Source organism: Stenella coeruleoalba (assembly GCF_951394435.1).
Source record: "Stenella coeruleoalba genome assembly, chromosome: 1".
Taxonomy (NCBI): Eukaryota; Metazoa; Chordata; class Mammalia; order Artiodactyla; family Delphinidae; genus Stenella; species Stenella coeruleoalba.
Genome location: NC_137169.1, coordinates 20810911 through 20830617, shown reverse-complemented (window position 1 = coordinate 20830617; position 19707 = coordinate 20810911). Strand labels below are relative to the sequence as shown.

Below are 19707 nucleotides of genomic sequence, written 5' to 3'. Positions count from 1 at the left end.
TTTATTGCAGCACCTCAACGCCCCTCGCAATATTCTCGCAAGTGTTGGTTCCAGCCGATCATGTGACACCCAAGATGGCGGCGTCCAGTGCGGCGGCGGAGGAGGCGGCGGTTTACTTAATAGTGAGCGGTATCCCGTCGGAGTTGCGCTCAGCCCAGCTACGGAGCTACTTTAGCCAGTTCCGGGAACAGTGCGGCTGTGGCTTCCTCTGTTTCCACTACCGGCATCGGCCTGAGCGGGCCCCTCCCCAGGCTGCTCCCGACTCTACCCTAACTCCTATCCGCCAGGGTCTGGCCCAGACTTCACTCAACGATGCCCGCACTCTCTCCACTCAGGACTCTGCTCCTGCCCAGACCCGCACCTGCTGCTGCGTCATCTCGGTACGGGGGCCAACTCAAGCCCAGAGGTTTCTCCGTATGTACTCGGGCCGCCGGTGGCTGGATTCTCAGGGGACTTGCTTACCTGGTCGTTGTTTCATCCGCAGACTTCGGCTACCTACTGAGGCATCAGGTACGAGTAGGAGAGAGAATAGACTGGGACTACTAGAGGCACTGGAACAGAGGCACCGTCCCTGAGGATTGTTGAGGATAAGTCAGGTCTCTCGTTAGGGCTCTTTAGGAGTTTATATCATTTCTGGACAAAGTTTCAGGCTCAACTCTCACGTTAGAAAAACTCGGGGGGAAAAAAAAAAGAGGCCTATTCAGATGATCTTTCCCATTTATTAAGTCTATTTATTAAGTCTATCCTCTTTTGCACTGACATAGAAGGGGAAAAAGGAAATCAGATATTGTCTTTGTTGCTCTCCACCCAGTCCTCTGTTGGCAAGATGCAAATGAAGAGACAAACTCTTTTCTCTGGACAGCTCCCATTTTCATGGGAAATCACTTTGATAGGGAAACAGGAAGCACAGTGCAGGGCCCTCTAATTTATTCATTCAACAAATCTAGCCTGTATTGCTAGACGTAGTGTGACTCTAGCTGGTATGCAGAGCACAGTTGGACACAGTCTGTGCTCAGAATCCAGAGAGGAAGACAGATTTGTAAAAAGGTAAGTGTCACAGAGATGCCATTCTAATTGTTAACGTTTACTGAGCACTTCCTGTGCACTTACTGGGCACGGTTCGAAGTCTTTTCGTTTTCTTATTGACTCTTCGCAACAATCCTATAAGGTAGGAGCTATTGTTACCCATTTTATAAGTGAGGAAACTGAAGAATACGGAAATTATGTTATATTACAAGGTGACAGAGTCACAGTACTAACTAGGCGTTTTGCTCCAGAGCCTGTGCTCTTTAACACCAACTGCTGTGAGATGACAGGGGAGGGAGAAACCCATTTCCTAGAAGGATTAGGAAATGTGGCTTTGCATCTGGATCTTGAAAGATAAACAGGAGTTGGTGGGAAAGAATGGTGTTCAAAGTAAATGGCATTTGCAAAGACACAGATATGTGAAAGCCCATGAAACTCTCAGGGCATGTTAAATTGTTTGATGTGATTGGAACACATGGTATGACGGTGTGCAGGGGGTGAGGGTTGGTGGCAGTTGAAAATCAAAAGGTCATCAGGAATCAGATCTGGAAGAAACTTATGAGCTTAGCCTAGGTGATGAGAAATGGCATGAGATTACTAGGTGGTTCTGGTCAGGGAACAGAGGAAGGGACTCTGGAAAAGTTTGAAAGGGAGAAACAGCATTAGGCTAAAGGATTTAAACCTTGAACAGTTTCTGACTCAAGTGTTGCTGGAGACTTCTAGGTTTCAAGAGCTATTCTTCTCCCTGCTTTCCAAGGTTTGGACTCCTTTCCCTTCAAGACCCGGAAGGAACTGCAGAGTCGGAAGGCTGAGAGTGAAGCCTTCACGCTGGCCGACCTGAGGCAACTGCCAGAGCTGAACCCACCGGTGCTGATGCCCAACGGGAATGTGGGGACTCCCCTGCGGGTCTTTTTGGAGTTGATCCGGGCCTGCCGTCTACCCCCTCGGATCATCACCCAGCTGCATCTCCAGTTCCCCAAGACAGGTTCCTCCCGGCGCTACGGCAATGTGCCCTTCAAGTATGAGGACTCAGAGACTGTGGAGCAGGCAGAGCTTGTGTACACAGCTGAGGGTGAGGAGATACCCCAGGGAACCTGCTTGGCAGACGTACCAGCCAACCCCTGTGAAGAGCCAGAGGAGGAAGAGGAAGAGGAAGAAGAGTCACACTCAGATGACGTGAGTACAGGGAGCCACCTTGTCCTTGCTGGCAGCTTAGGGAGGCCAAGGCGTTAACAGCACCGCTCTTCAATTGTGTATTACCAGAGTTCTAAACCTGGGGTCCTCAGGAGGCTTCCAAAGACTTTGAACTCCCTGACCTTGAACGTAAAACTGCATTTGCACGTGCAGGTATATGTTTCTTTGGGAGAGGGGCCAGAGCTTTTATCAAAAGATTCTCAAAGGGGTCTTCTTTTCATTCCTTCAGAAGAAATGTAAGGAGGGTCCCTTTCATTGATGAAATCCACTGACCAAGAGATAAGATCACCTAAGGAAGCAGAGGCACAGCTGGGATGTGAACCCAGTCCCCTTCGCTGCTTGTCTAACTTCTGTGTGCTTTCATTATGTGGTTGAGAAGTCGCCTCTCTTTTCTGACCTTGAGTCTGTGGATTGAACACTAGCCTCCACTCTAACTTTATCAATGAAATAGACGTTTCTTCTACGTCTTTCTCCAAACTTGTTTGTTCATCCATACAATCGGGAGAGGTGTGATTTGTTGGGAAACTTTTTAAATGCATACTCTGGGTAAGAAGTAATTGACCTGTGTCTTCAAAATTCCCAGCTCAGAGTTGCTAACACATCTGGACCACATCCTTAGTGTGTGGTACTGTCCTGCCTTTTCTCCAGCCCCTGCTCTGTAGCAGTGATTCCTGAGACCTCCTGGAGTTTAACTGGGGCAGGAGTCCCCAAGATTTCAAGCCAGGAGTCATTCTGTCATTCCACAAGTCCAGTCAAGCAGTTGTAAACACAGGGGCTAGCACAGGATTCCAAAGACATTTTAAGACTCATTTCCTTCCCACAAAGAGCCTTCAAGCTCCCTGAAGAGAGAGAACCAGCATCTGGAAAGGGGATGTGGTATGGTATGGGTTTGAACGCTGGCTCTGCCCCTCTCTTAGGCAAATCACTTTACTCCTCTAAATCGAGGTTTCATCACCTGTAGAATGGGAATAATGGTACTAACCTCACAGCGTTGTTGGGGTGATTAAAGGAGCTAAGGTATGTGAAGGGCCTGACACAGTAGACGATAAGTTTAGTTCCTGTCCCTTCTTTCTTTGTGACATAATGTAGAAAGGCATAAACAGGGTGTATTGATTAGCAGTGAGAAATTCAGAGACCAGTGAGAGTGGTGGGGGACCTCATGTGAGCTACAGAACTTGAGGAATGAGGAGGATTTAACCAAGTGAAGAGGAGGTGGTGGTGGAAGAGGAGGGCAGATATTTGGGCAGGGAGAACAACATGGCCAAAAGCACAGGGATAAGAGTGAGTCAGGCTTGTGGCGGAAGGGGCCAAGTATGTTGAGAAACAGGGCATGGAGAGATGTTTTGGTCACGGCTTAGGGGCCAGAAAGTGCTGCTTCTCAGAGAAATTTGGAGGAAAGGAGCCGAGGTCCCATCTATGGGACCTCCTGTGCACTGAGCTGCCCTCCTCGTGGGCCTGAGGTCAGGAAGCTGGACAGGCAGATCACCTCTCCCCACCTTCTCCCAGGACGATGAGCGGGGTGAGGAGTGGGAGCGGCACGAAGCGCTGCATGAGGACGTGACCGGGCAGGAGCGGACCACTGAGCAGCTCTTTGAGGAGGAGATCGAGCTCAAGTGGGAGAAGGGCGGCTCAGGCCTGGTGTTCTACACTGATGCCCAATTCTGGCAGGAAGAGGAAGGAGGTAACACTGGCACCCGGGCAAGGGCAGGGGTGATCCCTGCTGCGTTCGCTCAGGGCGCTGTGCTCCACACGGTGGGTTCCCTGGCAGTGAGCCCAACTAAAGGGCTAGGGAAGAGGCTTACGCTGGTCGTATATGAGAGACCAGCCATCCTTTCTAGGGGTGAGGGATCAGTGGAGTGGAGAGAAAATGCCCTCCTACAAATTCTGAATGACCCCCCTTCAGAGGAGAGATTTGAAGATAAAATCAAAAGCCCCAAGTTCTAGGAAGTCTAATTTAATTTAACTCTTGACAGAACTGAGAGTCCTTGGCTCACTCTGCTTGATGCTTTTCTATCTGCAGACTTTGATGAACAGACAGCCGATGACTGGGATGTGGATATGAGTGTGTACTACGATGCAGGTACTGGGCCAGAGGTTGCAGTACTGGGAGGTGGAATGGTGCCCTGGCCTTGCAGTGACACTTTACCAGACCTGCTTAGCAGAGGCTGAGACAGGGCACCAGTTCCCTTGGGGTAGCCCGCTAAGAGGTTCCTCTCTTAAAACATCTTTAGTTGAGTGCATTAAGTGCTGGTTGTGGGCAGAGCCTTTTTCCTTTCTTTGTGCAGGAAGGACATGTGGTGACAGCCCTCAGGGAGCTCTGGTTCTGATGGGCAGACCCTAGTAGAGTGGGAGGGTCAGGAGTTCGGGCTCTGGTTAAGAATTTAGATCCTGGAGTCAGAAATGACCTAGGGTGGTTGGGGGGTGGGAAGGGAAGACCTGGGTCCTAATTCTCTCTCTCATTTTTTGGCTTTATGACTTTTCTGTACTTCAGTTTCCTCATCTGTAAGATGAGACAGCTGTGGTTCTTATTCTTGGTGAGCTCCCAGTCTAATGGGAGAAATAATAATACAGTAATAACACACCATAAAAATGAATATTTAAATCTTGTGAGGGCCTAGAAACCTGATTTTACCCCCCTTCTGCTGAGAGAGACCCTTCCACAAATTGGGCTCTACTTCCTCAGATGGTGGAGACAAGGATGCCCGAGACTCTGTCCAAATTCGTCTGGAACAGAGACTCCGTGATGGCCAGGAGGCCGGCTCCGTGATTGGACACCAGGTGGGCACCTTCGAGCGCCACACCAAGGTGAGCACTGTGCCAGCCCGCCGACCCCTCTCTTTTCCTTCTTTACCCTCATTCCCTTCCCCGCCCCCACAGGAGCCCCATCTCAAGTCTTCTCCCTTCCCTCTGCAGGGCATTGGGCGGAAGGTGATGGAGCGGCAGGGCTGGGCCGAGGGCCAGGGCCTGGGCAGCGGGTGCTCAGGGGTGCCCGAGGCCCTGGATAGTGACGGCCAGCACCCCAGATGCAAGCGTGGATTGGGGTGAGTATGGGTGAGGGACTTCCCTGGGAGCCCAAGTGAGCCTTTCAGCTGTACCCTCTTCCCTCTGGTTTTGGATTGGGTGCTAGAGACGCCTAGGGAATGAACTTCAAAACAGAATTAGAAGGAAAAAGTATGTTTGGCGCTAACGTTTTCAAGACTGAGTCCTCAGGCTTGACACGATCATTAATCTCCTGGGGGAGTCATTCCCCCAAGTCTGAGGAGTTTGGACTTGATGATTGCTATTAGAAAGTGACTGTAAGTCACAGAGTGGTGACAGTTGTTCTAAATTTCGTGTACCATTTAAAATGAAAGCAGTATGTGAGGCCTCTGGTTGCTGGCACTATCAATGGATGGATAAGGGGGCTGGAGAGCAAAGATCCAGATTTAAATGCTCAGTCTTTGGGACAAACCACATATGAAGTAGCTTCTACCCTGTTCTTTCTCAAACCCTTTACTGCTGTGAGATAGCAGCCCTCTCACTGAGAGCTCTTTTTGATCCAGGTACCATGGAGAGAAGCTCCAGCCATTTGTGCAACCAAAGAGGCCCCGTGGAACTGGCTTAGGGCTCATCTCCACCATCTACGATGAGCCCCTACCCCAGGACCAGGGGGATTCGCTGCTCCGCCGCCAGCCACCCACCAGCATGAAGTTTCGCACAGATATGGCTTTTGTGAGGGGTTCCAGCTGTGCCTCGGACAGCCCCTCAGAGCGTGAGTGGCAAGTTCAAGGGCTTCCTTAATCAGGATCACTCATAATTGCACAGTGGCAGCCCTCTGCCTGGCCCTGTCTCCCACGGAAGCAGAAAGAACTATGGGAGCAGCAGTCTGCGCGGCTTGTTCAGAACTTGCCTTCTGCCTGTCTACCTCAGGGGCATTTTTATAAAAAGCCCCCTATCCTCCCTTTTGATGATAGCGCTTAATGACTTGTCCTCGGTGGTCTCCTAACTCTAGTCCCTGTTTGGGCTTGCTCCTGTTGCCTCCCCCAGCACCGTGAAAACTGGATTGACTGAGGTTATCGTCACAACCTTCCTGGGGGCAAGGGGAGGGTGGGAGTGGGTTCAGCATGAAGCCCAGAAAGAGGGGAAAAGGGACATGGAAGAGGAGAGGATTTGTGGTTGGAAGAGACGCTCTTGGGGCGGGCCCTCCATCGCCTCTACCCTTAACTGGCTGGGACCGGGCAGCGGAGAGTCCGCTGCACGTGTCCCGGGTCTGCGACCTGACGAGAGAATAAAAAACTTTACTACCGAATTTCTCTTTCTCTTCTAATTCGGCCGGGAGGAAGGTGGAGAAATCCCCAGAAAGGTAACCGCCCTCTCCCCCAGGCCCCCACGTCCGCCCCACGCACCGACGTCACCGCGCCCTTCGGCGCCAAGCTGTGTCGTCGCCGTATGGGCGGGACTTCCTCTCCCGGCCCTGCTGTTTCCGACGTCGTCCGGAAGTCGGGTGCTGGTCCCGTCAGTACCGGGCCATTTGGTCGTCTCACATCGCGCGGGTCCCTGCTCTTCCTCCTTAAGCGACCCCCGGGCATCACCGCCGGCCCCCGACGAAGTGCACGTCGGGGATCCCGTTGCCCTCGGCTCTCGTCTTCGGCTTGGCTCCCGCCCTGCTTTCCTGCCGAGCTTACCTGCTCCGCACGGGGCCGTGTGCCGGCTGCCCATGGCGGGGGCCGCTCCGACCACGGCCTTTGGGCAGGCGGTTATTGGCCCTCCGGGCTCGGGGAAGACCACGTACTGCCTGGGCATGAGTGAGTTCCTGCGCGCGCTGGGCCGGCGTGTGGCGGTGGTGAACCTGGACCCGGCCAATGAGGGGCTGCCGTACGAGTGCGCCGTGGACGTGGGCGAGCTGGTGGGGCTGGGCGACGTGATGGACGCGCTGCAGCTGGGGCCCAACGGCGGCCTGCTGTACTGCATGGAGTACCTGGAGGCCAACCTGGACTGGTTGCGTACCAAGCTCGACCCCCTCCGCGGCCACTACTTCCTCTTCGACTGCCCTGGCCAGGTGGAGCTCTGCACGCACCACGGAGCCCTGCGCAGCATCTTCTCCCAGATGGCGCAGTGGGACCTCAGGGTGCGTCTGGGGACGGGCAGGCCCATTTTGCAGATGGAGGAACTGAGACAGGGAGGAGAACAGATGCCACGCCCCCATGTCCCACAGCGAGGTAGGGGCCGAGACGCTTTGGAGTAAAACAGATGTGAGTTTGAATCCTGGCTCTGCCACTGACTCGCTGTGTGGTCCTGGGCAAGTCAGTTTATCTCTCAACCTCAGTTTTCTCATCTGTAAAATGGATGTGTCAGTACCCAATTTGGGATTATTGGGAGTATGGAAGTAGTTATGTGGAAAGTGGTATGGTAATTGTTGTGACTTGTGGGCAAAAGAAAGTGAAAGAATAGAGTCAGGTGCAGTGTGAATTGAACCAGTTGCCCACTGGGAGGCTCAGTGCAAGGCATCTTGTAGGAAAAGATGCCCCACATCTCCTGGAATAAGGAAATGACTATGACTATTAGAATGAAACAGAAGCAGGAAAAAACTAATGGGAAGACTTTCCCTTTGCCCTCAGAAGTCCCCAGTCTGATGGGGGAGACATAGGCCCTAATGTTCCCTGCCTCCCCAGGCCAGTCTCACCCTGTCTCTTCCTTCCCTCCCAGCTGACTGCTGTCCACCTGGTGGATTCTCACTATTGCACAGACCCTGCCAAGTTCATTTCGGTACTGTGTACCTCCCTGGCCACCATGCTGCATGTGGAGCTGCCCCATGTCAATCTCCTCTCCAAGATGGACCTCATTGAACACTATGGGAAGCTGGGTAAGAGATCCTGTTCTGACAGGCAAAAAGTAGGGCAGCGGCTGGGCTGGAGTGAAGCAGAGATCTCAGCTGGAGGAAGCTGCTTCCAGGGACCATGCATGGCCTGATGATAGTAGCCACAGTCAGGTCTGATCCCTGCGTATTTATTTTGTGGCACTGTGTGCCAGATACTGTTCTGGGTTTTGGGGACAAGAGAGCTACAGATGATGATATGTATTATGAAGGAATTAGAAGAAAGTGATGGGATAGTGAGTGGTTGGGAGTGAGGGGAGTGAACAGTACCATCTGAGCTGAGACCAGAATAGTGAGAAGGAGCCAGCCAAGGCAGAATTGTTCCTAGGCAGAGGGACCAATAGGGGTCCCTATTTCCCTAATCCTTAAGGAAAGAGTTTTGTTTGTTGTTTGTTGGTGGGTTGTTGTTGTTGTTCTTTGCCATTTCACCTGAACCACAATATTTTTTTTTTAATTATTTTTTTGGCTGCGTTGGGTCTTCTTTGCTGCGCACGGGCTTTCTCTAGTTGCGGCGAGCAGAGGCTATTCTTTGTTGCGGTGCGCGGGCTCCTCATTGCGGTGGCTTCTGTTGTTGCAGAGCACAAGCTCTAGGCACGCGGGTTTCAGTAGCTGCAGCATGCGGGCTCAGTAGTTGTGGCTCGCGGCTCTAGAGCACAGGCTCAGTAGTTGTGGCGCACGGGCTTAGTTGCTCTGCGGCATGTGGGATCTTCCCGGACCAGGGATCGAACCCACGCCCCCTGCATTGGCAGGCGGATTCTTAACCACTGCGCCACCAGGGAAGTCCCGGGAAAGAGCTTTTTGTGTTCAAGGAAAAGGGGGTGGGGAGTGAAGGGAGCCCAGGGTAGCTGAGATAGTGCCCAGGGGAAGGGTGGTAGGAAACGAGGTCAGAGAGGTGGGCAGAGGCTAGAACCTGTACTGTTGAAACACAGAGGAAAGCCATTGATGAATATGAAGCAAGGGAACACCATGAACTAAAAAGGCCCTTCTGGCTACTTTGTGAATTGAAAGGGGCAAGAATGAAAACAGAGGTCCTGTAGGAGGTGTTTGCAGCAGCCCAGGCAGTGGTAGTGGGAATGGAGAGAAGTAGATAGATTCAAAACTTACTCAAGAAATAGGATTTGCTGGTGGATTGGATGTGGAGACAGAGGAATTAAGGATGACTCTCAGGTTTCTGACTGAACCAGTGGACAGATAAAGGTGCCATTTGTCAAGGTGGGAAAGACTGAGAGAGAAGTAGGCTGGCATGAGGGGGGGACGTTGCCTAGGGGTCTATGGCCAACATTTTTTTCCTGCAAAATTAGTGCCCTGCTGACTGGGGCATTAGTTCCCTAAATAGCATCTTCAGCCACAAAGGAACCTAGAGAAGAATAGCTGAAATGACCAGCAGTGAGCAGGAGGGAGGTTGTAGGGAGAGTGAAGTGTCAGGGCCTTGTCCAGGGAGGGTGACTGGCTGCCAGTTGGGACATGGAAGGATGGGGATAAAAAAGCCCCATTTTATCTATGTCCAGATTTGTGTCTTCCCAAGCCTGTCTCCCCCTTCACAGCCTGCAGCCCAGATGGCTACATGCTGGTCCTCTACATTTCTAGCTCTGACTCTTGCCAGTCATCCTCACAAGAGACTGAGGTACAAACCAGATCAGGCAATTGAGGCCCAGAGACATTACATGAATAGCCCAAGGTCAGTCACTCAGCTAGCCTTTTAACTGAGATAAAATTTAAACCAAGTGTACCTGGCTGCAGTTTCTGCATTCTCAGTGAGAAACGTACCTGTCAGGCAATCCAAGAAGATTGTTGGAATGCCCAGCACTTCCTTCCTTGCAGGCACAGGGGTGTCGGTTTCTAATTAGAGCTGATAAGAACACAGGAAGCAGAGATCAGGGAGTGAGTCAGTCAATCCCAATAGCCTGATTCCCTCGGCTCACTTTGGAACAGACCTACTGAGTAGCCCAGCTGCTTGAATCTTCCAGGCAGAAGTGGACAGTGCAGAGGCCCACTTTCCTTCTCTTAGTGCAAAGTTTGTATTCATAGAACTGAGTCAGGGACCTCTGAGTCATCTAGTCTAATCTTCTCATTTTACACTAAGAAGGAACTGACCTGGAAAGGGAAAGTGATTTTCCTAAGAGGCCATCCTGCTAGATAGAGCACTAGATAGTGTGCCAGGTCCTGGGAGCTCTGCCTGGCTATGAGCTTTTTGAGGCAGGGACCAAGCACTATTATTGGTACATGTTCTACCTTACTACCACTGATCAAGCACTTCTCTGAACCAGACACTGGGGTTTATAGCCCTTAATCCTCACAGTAGCCCCATGAGGTGGGTAACTGCCCATAGAGCTAGTAAATGGCAGAGCCAACAAGTGAAATCAAGTATTTTCTTCTCAGGAAGTTCATTTCACTGCCTCAGCAAATGTTTGTTGAATGAATGAATGAATGAGTGAGTGAGTGAGTGAATGAAGGCAAAGGAAGAAGGAAAAAAATAATGGTCCCTGTCCTCAAGTCTTTAGCCTGATGCCAGTTGCTCCTGAACACCAGTTTCTCTTCTTTTTATTTTCTTTCTAATTAAAGTATAGTTGATATACAATGTTGTATTAAGTTCTGCTGTACAGCAGAGTGACTCAGTTATACATATATATACATTCTTTTTTTATATTCTTTTCCATTATGGTTTATCATAGGATATTGACTGTCGTTCCCTGTGCTAACCAGTTTCTCTTCTTAGCCTTCAACCTGGACTACTACACAGAGGTCCTGGACCTCTCCTACCTGCTTGACCACCTGGCTTCTGATCCTTTCTTCCGCCACTACCGTCAGCTCAATGAGAAACTGGTGCAGCTCATCGAAGACTACAGCCTGGTCTCCTTCATCCCTCTCAACATCCAGGTACAAACACACCTCATTTTATTGTACTTTGCTTTATCATGCTTCACAGATACTGCTTTTTTTTTTTTTTTTTTTTTACCAGTTATAGGCTTGTGGCAACCCTGCATTGAACCAAGTACATGTTCCAACAGCATTTGCTCACTTTATGTCTCTGTGTTACATTTTGATAATTTTCACAATATTTCAAACTTCTTCATTATTATTATATTTGTTATGATGATCTATGATCAGTGATCTTTGATGTTACTATTATAATTGTCTGGGGCACCATCGACTGCACCCATATAAGACGGCGAACTTGGGAATTCCCTGACGGTCCAGTGGGTAGGACTCTGTGCTTTCACTGCTGAGGGCACAGGTTTTTTTTCTTTGTTTTGAGGACACAGGTTTGATTCCTGGTTAGGGAACTAAGATCCCGCAAGCCACATGGCGTGGCCGAAAAAAAAAAGAAGGTGAACTTAATCCACAAATGTGTGTGTTTTGACTGCTCCACTGACTGGCTGTTCCCCCATCTCTCCCTCTCCACCAGCCTCCTTATTCCCTAACACTCCCTAAAACACAACAATGTGGAAATTAGACCAATTAAACCTACAACGGACTCTAAGTGTTCATGTGAAAGGAAGAGCTTCACATCTCTCAGTGTTTTTTTTTTTTTTTTTTTTTTTGGCCATGCAGCATGCTGGATTTTAGTTCCCCAACCAGGGGTCGAACCCATGCCCCATGCAGTGGAAGCAGAGTCTTAACCACTGGACCGCCAGGGAAGTCCCATGCCTCTCACTTTAAAAGCTAGAAATGATTAAGCTTAGTGAGGAAGGCATGTTGAAAAGCCAAGATAGGCCAAAAGCTAGGCCTCTTGTGCCAAACAGTTAACCAAGGTGTGAATGCAAAGGAAGAGTTCTTGAAGGAAATGAAAAGTGCTACTCCAGTGAACACAGGAATGATAAGAAAGCAAAACAGCCTTATTGCTGATATGGAGAAAGTTTTAGTGGTCTGGATACATCAAACCAGCCACAGCATTTCTTTAAGCCAAAGCCTAATTCAGAGCAAGGCCATAACTCTCGTCAGTTCTATGAAGGCTGAAAGACATGAGGAAGCTGCAGAAGAAAAGTTTGAAGCTAGCAGAGGTTGGTTCATGAGGTTTAAGAAAAGAAGCCATCCCCATAGCATAAAGGTGCAAGGTGAAGCAGCAAGTGCTGGTGTAGAAGCTGCAGCAAATTATCCAGAAGATCTAGCTAAGATCATTAATGAAGGTGGCTACACTGGGAATTCCCTGGCGGTCCAGTGGTTAGGACTCTGCGCTCACTGCTGAGGGCCTGGGGTTCAATCCCTGGTTGGGGCACTAAGATCCCACAAGTGGCCGGTGTGGCCAAAAAAAAAAGGTGGCTGTAGTAAACAACAGATTCTCAATGTAGACAAAACAGCCTTATACTGGAAAAAGATGCCATCTAGGACTTTCATAGCTAGAGAGAAGTCAGTGCCTGGCTTCAAGGCTTCAAAGGATAGGCTGACTCTCTTTTTAGGGGCTAATGCATCTGGTGACTTTAAGTTGAAGCCAGTGCTCATTTACGATTCCAAAAATCCTAGGGCCCTTAAGAATTCTGTGAAATTTACTCTGCCTGTGCTCTATAAATGGAACAACAAAGCCTGGATGACAGTACATCTGTTCACAACATAGTTTACTAAATATTTTAAGCCCACTATTGAGACCTGCTGCTCAGAAAAAAAGATTCTTTTCAAAATATTACTGCTCATTGACAATGCGCCTGGTCATCTAAGAGCTGTGATAGAGATGTTGTTTTCATGCCTGCCAACACAACACCCATTCTGCAGCCCGTGGATCAAGGAGTCATTTTGACTTTCAAGTCTTAGTATTTAAGAAATACATTTCTTAAGGCTGTAGCTGCCATAGATAGTGATTCCTCTCATGGATCTGGGTGAAGTAAATTGAAAACCTTCTGGAAAGGATTCACCATTCTAGATGCCATTAAGAACATTCGTGATTCTTGGGAAGGGGTCAAAATATCAGTATTAACAGGAGTTTGGAAGAAGTTGCGTCCAACCCTCGTGGATGACTTTGAGGACTTCAAGACTTCAGTGGAGGAAGTAACTGCAGATGTGGTGGAAATAGCAAGAGAACTAGAATTAGAAGTGAAGCCTAAAGACACTGAATTGCTGCAGTCTCATAATACAACTTTTTGGATAAGGAGTTGCTTCTTATGAATGAGCAAAGAAAGTGGTTTCTTGAGATGGAATCTACTCCTGGTGAAGATGCTGTGAAGGATGTTGAAATGGCAGCAAAGGATTTAGAATATTATGTAAACTTAGTTGAAATAGTAGCAGCAGGATTTGAGAGGATTGACTCCAATTTTGAAAGAAGTTCTACTGTGGGTAAACTGCTATCAAACAGCATCGCATGCTACAGAGACGTCGTTCGTAAAAGGAAGAGTCAGTTGATGCAGCAAACTTCATTGTTGTCTTATTTTAAGACATTACCACAGCAACACCACCCTGATCAGTCAGCAGCTAGCACCACGGAGGCAAGACCCTCAACCAGTGAAAAGATTATGACTCACCGAAGGCTCAGATGATGGTCAGCATTTTTTAGCAATAAAGTCCTTTTTTTTGCACGCGGGCTTTCTCTGGCTGTGGCAAGCGGGAGGTACTCTTCGTTGCGGTGCGCGGGATTCTCACTGCAGTGGCTTCTCTTGTTGCGGAGCATGGGCTCTAGGCGCCCCGGCTCAGTAGTTGTGGCTCACAAGCTCAGTAATTGTGGCTCGCAGGCTCTAGAGTGCAGGCTCAGTAGTTGTGGCACACGGGCTTAGTTGCTCCACAGCATGTGGGATCTTGCTGGACCAGGGCTCGAACCCATGTCCCCTGCATTGGCAGGCGGATTCTTAACCACTGCGCCACCAGGGAAGTCCCAGCAATAAAGTACTTTTAAATTAAGGTACATACATTGTTTTTTTGGGCATAATGCTATTGACTATATGCTTAATAGACTACAGTATAGTGTAAACATGACTTTTATATGCACTGGGAGACCAAAAAATCCGTGTGACTCACTTTATCATGAAATGTGCTTTACCTTGGTGCTCTGGAACCCAACCCACAGTATCTCCGAGGTGTGCCTGTACTGGGCACTAAGAGGCCTCGTCCCTTGGCTATTGGCTCTGCAGTGCCTGGGAGCACACCAGGCTACGTGTCCAGGAGGCTTTGAGGCCTCAAACAATGGTCTTTGTCCTGGGTCCAACAATCATTCAGTCTCCTTGGTTTCGAGACCAGTGGTGGGCAGGATTCCAGTAAAGAGGGTAGACCAAATTTTGGCCCTATCTGTTCTGTTTTTTTGTTTTTTAATTTATTTGTTTTTGGCTGTGTTGGCTCTTCGCTGCTGCACACGGGCATTCTTTAGTTGCGGGCTACTCTTCGTTGTGGAGCACGAGCTCTAGGCATGTGGGATTCAGTAGTTGTGGCACACGGCCTTCAGTAGTTGTGGCTCACGGGCTCTAGAGCGCAGGCTCAGTAGTTGTGGCGCACGGGCTTAGTTGCTCCACGGCATGTGGGAATCTTCCCGGACCAGGGATTGAACCCGTGTCCCCTGCATTGGCAGGCAGATTCTTAACGACTGTGCCACCAGGGAAGCCCCCCTGTTGTTTTGCTGGGTTCTCTCTACACATGTTCCCTCCTCAGTGTGAAAAAGGATGAGTTCAGAAAGTCATTAGCAAGGGACTTGACCAAGGCCAGGGACAAGTCTTTCAGCCTCCTTCAAGATGGGCAACTGCCTGTTGACTTTGCAAAGTAGTACCCAACCCTTGTGCCTCTCACCTTGCACCCTGCAAAGGTAACCTGGGAGACAAAGGTGCGTGTTAGATTCCTTTCTGCTGGGGGTGAACTTAAGGGAGCTTGTCTCTTCTCTGTTTAATGCCACACTTTTCTCCACTAAAACGAGGAGGTGAAACCTATAATATGAATCATACAGTTACACTTATTGAAGACTTTCTGTGCTAGGCATTGTGCTGAGGACTGTACATGCATTATTTTGATCTCTCTTTCCCATGATGTGATGTAGGGACCATTCTTACCACTTTTATGTGGACGAACAAATAAGTTACATGCATATTTATCGGGTGCCTACTGTTAGATAGGTTCTGCGCCAGCCACTGGGGATGCCTGGACAAACAAGTTCCCGACCTCAAGGGGTGCACAGTCAAGTAGGAGAGGCAGATGAGTTAATAACTTGCTAATAGTAAGATGGTAAGGATCATAGCTACAGTGGGGATAAACCCAGGGGACTGCGGGTGTGCGTAGAGGGGCTTATCTGTTCTAATTTGGGTGGGTTGGTAGTCAGGAAAGCTGAGGTGTAGCCGGGCCTCTGGGCACATGTAGAAGTACTCCAGGCCAAGGGAGCTGCATGGACAGAGGCTTCATGAGGCAAGATCAAGGGGGGTGTTTGGAGACTGCAGTCGGTTTGGTACAACCTCAATTCCACATACCCCTATTTCACTCAGAGCTGTTTCTCTCCTCCCTGCCCAGGACAAGGAGAGTATCCAGCGGGTCCTGCAGGCTGTGGATAAAGCCAATGGCTACTGCTTTGGGGTCCAGGAGCAGCGGAGCCTGGAGGCTGTGATGTCTGCCGCGGTGGGAGCTGACTTCCACTTCTCCTCGTATCCTTGCTCGCTAGCCTCCGCCACAGCCAAGAGCGGGAGGCCAGGGGCTCAGGAATGGCCATGGCTGCCCTTGCAGATGACTGATTTCATGTTGACCAGTGGGCTCCCTGGTAACTGGTCCCTTGGAAGGCTTCAGGGTTGTTTGTACCTGAGGACAAGGGAGGCTGTTGATCGGAAGGAGCAACAAATACAGAGGCCCAGATATGAGAGAGCACTGGTCACTTCGGAGAGATGCAAGGGATTCGGTTTGCCTGGTGTCTTGAGTGTGAAGGGGAAAGGGAGATGCAGTGGGAAGGGGAGGTAGGCGATGGAGGAGTGTGGACTTAGGCCGTGGGTGGCCAGTGGGAACCAGCATACTATTGTTGAGCGGAGCGTGACGCAATCAGATGTACATTCTTGAAAAGCACCTCCAAGTGTGGAAAATGCATTTAAGGGATGTGATTGGGAGCAGGAGAGTCTTTACAGTCTCCAGGTGAGATGGGATGCAACATTAGTAGTGACAATAGCAGAAAGGGTGTGGACTGGAAAAATGTGAAGGAGACAGATAGCTAGAGCTCATGACCAGGTGGTTATGGGATACAAGGAGGTGGAGCAGAAGTTAGACTCCCAGGTTTCTGGTTTAGTCAGTGGTAGGGGGTGGTTGTAGTCACTGAGGCAAGAAAAGGAAGAGGAGAGGGCAGGTTTGTCACGTGGGTGGCAGGGATGGGAACTGGCAGCTGTGCTGTGTTTGAGGGGGCCATGGGATGTATTGGAACCTCAGTCTCCCTGGTTGTAGAATCTCAAGTTCTGACGCCGGAGTCCTCTAGTATAAGAGCCATGGTGGCCAACCTAGCCATAGTCAGACCCCAGACCCAGGCCTCAGGTCGGCCAGCCTCACACAGCTCCATGGGCAGTGTCGTGGTCTTTTCCTGTGTGACTCTGATTGATGTCCTTCCTGCCCCACTTTCCTGCTATTCCAGAGAGAGCTAGAAGGCACCCTATAGCCCAAGCAGAAAGTTGTTGCTTTCTTTGAGCTCCCTGAGTTCCCTCCTCTAGCTGAAGCAGAGAAGTCATTTGCTGAGCACCTGCCGTGTGCCGGTTGCCATGCTGGCGCTTTATATTCGTTGTCTCATTTGACAGAGTTCCTCACAGCTCTGTATTACAGATGAGAAAAACAAGTGGCAAAATCAGGGTTTAACCCCACAGCCTGGCTCCAGAGCACGTGCCACAACACAGAGCTGGAGGGTTAGTGCTCTCTGCTTCTCTGCTTCTCTGCAGTGTGGGCAAGAGGCAAATAGAGGAGCATTTGGGTCTGGTTACTTGGAGGGACTTCTCAGACCCAGTTGTTCCCTGTTGCCTGAAGCTCTAATTATGAGGAAGGGAGTGGGATGGGAGGAACCTCCAGACGCAGCTAGAGGGCACACATCACAGAGGTCAGATCCTACCCAGACCAGTTCTCCATCCTTGCCTATGCTATCAGCCTTGACGAGCCCTCCATCAGCACCCTGGGCCTGCAGGAGAAGTACCTGGCGCCCTCAGAGCAGTCAGTGGAGCAGGAGGCCATGCAGCTATAGCAGCAAGCTGAGCTCTGGAGAACAAGACACACGACCCAGCGCTGGGGAGAGTGGCAGCTCCCAGTGAGCAGCGGACAGCTCAGTGGCCTGCAGATCCAAGGGCAGCCCTCCCAGCCAGAGCTGGGAGACTGGCGAGGGCATACTCAGCCTTGCAGAGGACTTCTGGCCAAAAGCCACACATGTAGCCAAGCAGAGCACCAGTCACAGCCTCATGAACTCTGGCGCTGCCACCAGGGATTCAGCACTGGTCCCACTCGGGCTGTGACGGAATGTGCTACAATGCAAGAGTTTATCTTCTACTTTTTGTGGCTTCCAAACTTTCTTCAATCATCCAGGCCGAGTGAGTTGGGAATATGGGAATGTCCCCTCTCCTCAGAAGAGTCCTATTTCTTCCTACTACAGGGCAGTGTTTCCCCCAAAGCACGGGATCATACTAGAGGGTTGACTCTCAGTCCTCAGTTATGCTCTTTGGTTAATCTTCAGTTTTAACAGTGAACCTCAAACTTGAGGTCTCACAGACAACACTCCTAGCAGATCTTGTAACGTTTTATTTTCATTGTCTTTATGTCATGGTTTTATTGTTTTTTGAGGTTAAGTGTTAACTAGTTTTCCATTTATATTAGTGATTAAAAGTTGACTTTAAAATGAAATTATTTATACAAAATGAGTTGCTTAAAGGAAAATACCAGTATATAATCGTATCATGAGGGCTGTGGGGAAAGTCAAGCCGGCTTGAAGTTGGAAATACTGGTGTTTGCTTCCTTTGCTCTTCTTGCAACTGGTTGGATGCAATTCACATTTTCAACCAGTAGGTAGCATCCCAGGCTTATTTTTTAATTTTAATTTTTTTTTTTTTTCCGGCCGTAGCCTGGAGGCAGAAGGGGACAGATGGCTGTCGTGCCAGTAGTCTTATTTGCAGACACTCAGTGCTGTTAATACATGGGAAGGGCTTAGCATTTCACAAAGAGCTTCCACACACACAGTCCTCATGTGGCTTTCACAGCAGCTCCTAGGGACATAGACAAGATGGGGAATAGTACTAAGCCCCACTTTACTGTGAGGAAACAGAAAGATGAGGAGTTTGAACTTCAGTCAGCCTGTCTCTCTCATAGCTCACTTTGCTGAATACTTAATGGTGAAAAGTCAGGGCCCTCCTCCCACAGGGTTTATAACCAATCAGGAGAAAGAATTTAGACACCTGTAGGGTATTAACTGAATCGTAAATCAGGGGGAAGATAGATGACTGGTGGTTCGGACAGTTGGAGAATTCAATTTAGGAAAACTGTTCTGAAGCAGCATTGAGATGGGGGTGACCGGGCTTTGCTTCTCACATTTGGCCACCAGAGCAGAAGGCAGAAGAGTTAGGGGCTGTGAGGAGGCCCCTCGGGCTGGAACAGTGTGAAAGCAGCCGACCCCCACTCCCACGCCTGGCGGGACAGGGGATGATAACTGGGTGCTCCTTCCCCCGACTCTCATCTAAGGAGTTCAAAGCACCTCATCCCTATTGACACTGTACACGGTGGGGAGTGTCAACAGTGCAAGCCAGGGAAACTGAGGCCAGGAGGCACTGCCTGGGGCTGGCTGTGAGTCTATGGGGCCTGGAGCCCAGGAATAATGACACCCAGGCTGCTGGACAGATCCCTCATCAGTTAGGGCATGAGGGTGGGTGCTGTGTTTTTGAAAGTAATACCAGTAGCTGTGGTCATGGGTTTTGATGCTTACCCCATCCTGGAGGCCCCAGCTATCACCAAAGCACACCAGCTGGAAGGAAGCATCATTTAGAACTTTATGGCCTCATATGCAAGCACCCTGAGCATTTATTCTCTGCAGTCATCAAGTGAAGAAGGATGGACAAATTCCAAACTTTATTTTCAGGCCTTGGTGTGACAACAAGGGTGTTTTCTCCTCTAGTAAATGGAGCTCTGTCCACTTCCCACTGATAGCAACGTGATTTTCTATCCCCCCTGTCATGATTGGGAGGGGATAGCACAGTGCAGAAAAGCAGAGGTGTCTGGGTTCCAGGTGAGGTCTGTTCAGCATGAAGTGTGTAGGGTAAGAGAAAGACCATCCTCGATTTGTCAGCATATGACGACTGTCCTTAAGATTTCTTTTTTTCCTGATAGAAAAGTGAAAAGCTTGGAAAATGAAAATAAGTCACCCATGATCCCACCACAGATAAATAATTTTTAAATATTTATAATAAATTTTCTATTCAAATGTATATTTTGTGTTTTTTATTTCAAGTCTTATTTTTCTATGCGTTCAGAGGGATAGCTATAGCATTTATATACGTGGGATATATTGTTAATGCTTTGTAACCTGCTTTTTTCAGTTAACATTATTTCATGTAACTAAAACTCTAAGGACCTTTTTAATGTCTCCATGATAATATTCTGGAGTATGGCTATAACATTGTTTATCCAGACTCCCATGCTTAGCCTTTAAATTGTTAGCAATTTTTTTGCTATTGTAAATAGTGCTGTGATTAACATCTTTGTCTGACTCTGACTTTTTTTTTTTAACATCTTTATTGGAGTAT

The 19707-nt window shown here is 49.2% G+C and overlaps 2 protein-coding genes across 3 annotated transcripts; both read left to right on the top strand.

The window, feature by feature from the left end:
• On the top strand, window positions 1–6520 carry GPATCH3 (G-patch domain containing 3). Of its 2 annotated transcripts, XM_079900745.1 has the most exons (8): window positions 1–510; window positions 1784–2202; window positions 2290–2373; window positions 3727–3901; window positions 4241–4300; window positions 4904–5025; window positions 5134–5261; window positions 5763–6520. In XM_079900745.1, the coding sequence occupies exons 1-8, from the start codon at window positions 75–77 to the stop codon at window positions 5998–6000; spliced, it is 1662 nt and encodes a 553-aa protein (XP_079756871.1). In that variant the 5' UTR covers window positions 1–74; the 3' UTR covers window positions 6001–6520. The 2 variants fall into 2 exon arrangements, with proteins under 2 accessions (XP_079756871.1, XP_079756872.1); XM_079900746.1 differs by lacking the exon at window positions 2290–2373 and having other exon boundaries at window positions 8–510.
• A 309-nt stretch (window positions 6521–6829) lies between these two features.
• Window positions 6830–19707, top strand: GPN2 (GPN-loop GTPase 2). Its single transcript, XM_079940313.1, has 5 exons — window positions 6830–7327; window positions 7906–8062; window positions 10791–10951; window positions 15482–15612; window positions 17096–19707. The coding sequence occupies exons 1-5, from the start codon at window positions 6917–6919 to the stop codon at window positions 17166–17168; spliced, it is 933 nt and encodes a 310-aa protein (XP_079796439.1). The 5' UTR covers window positions 6830–6916; the 3' UTR covers window positions 17169–19707.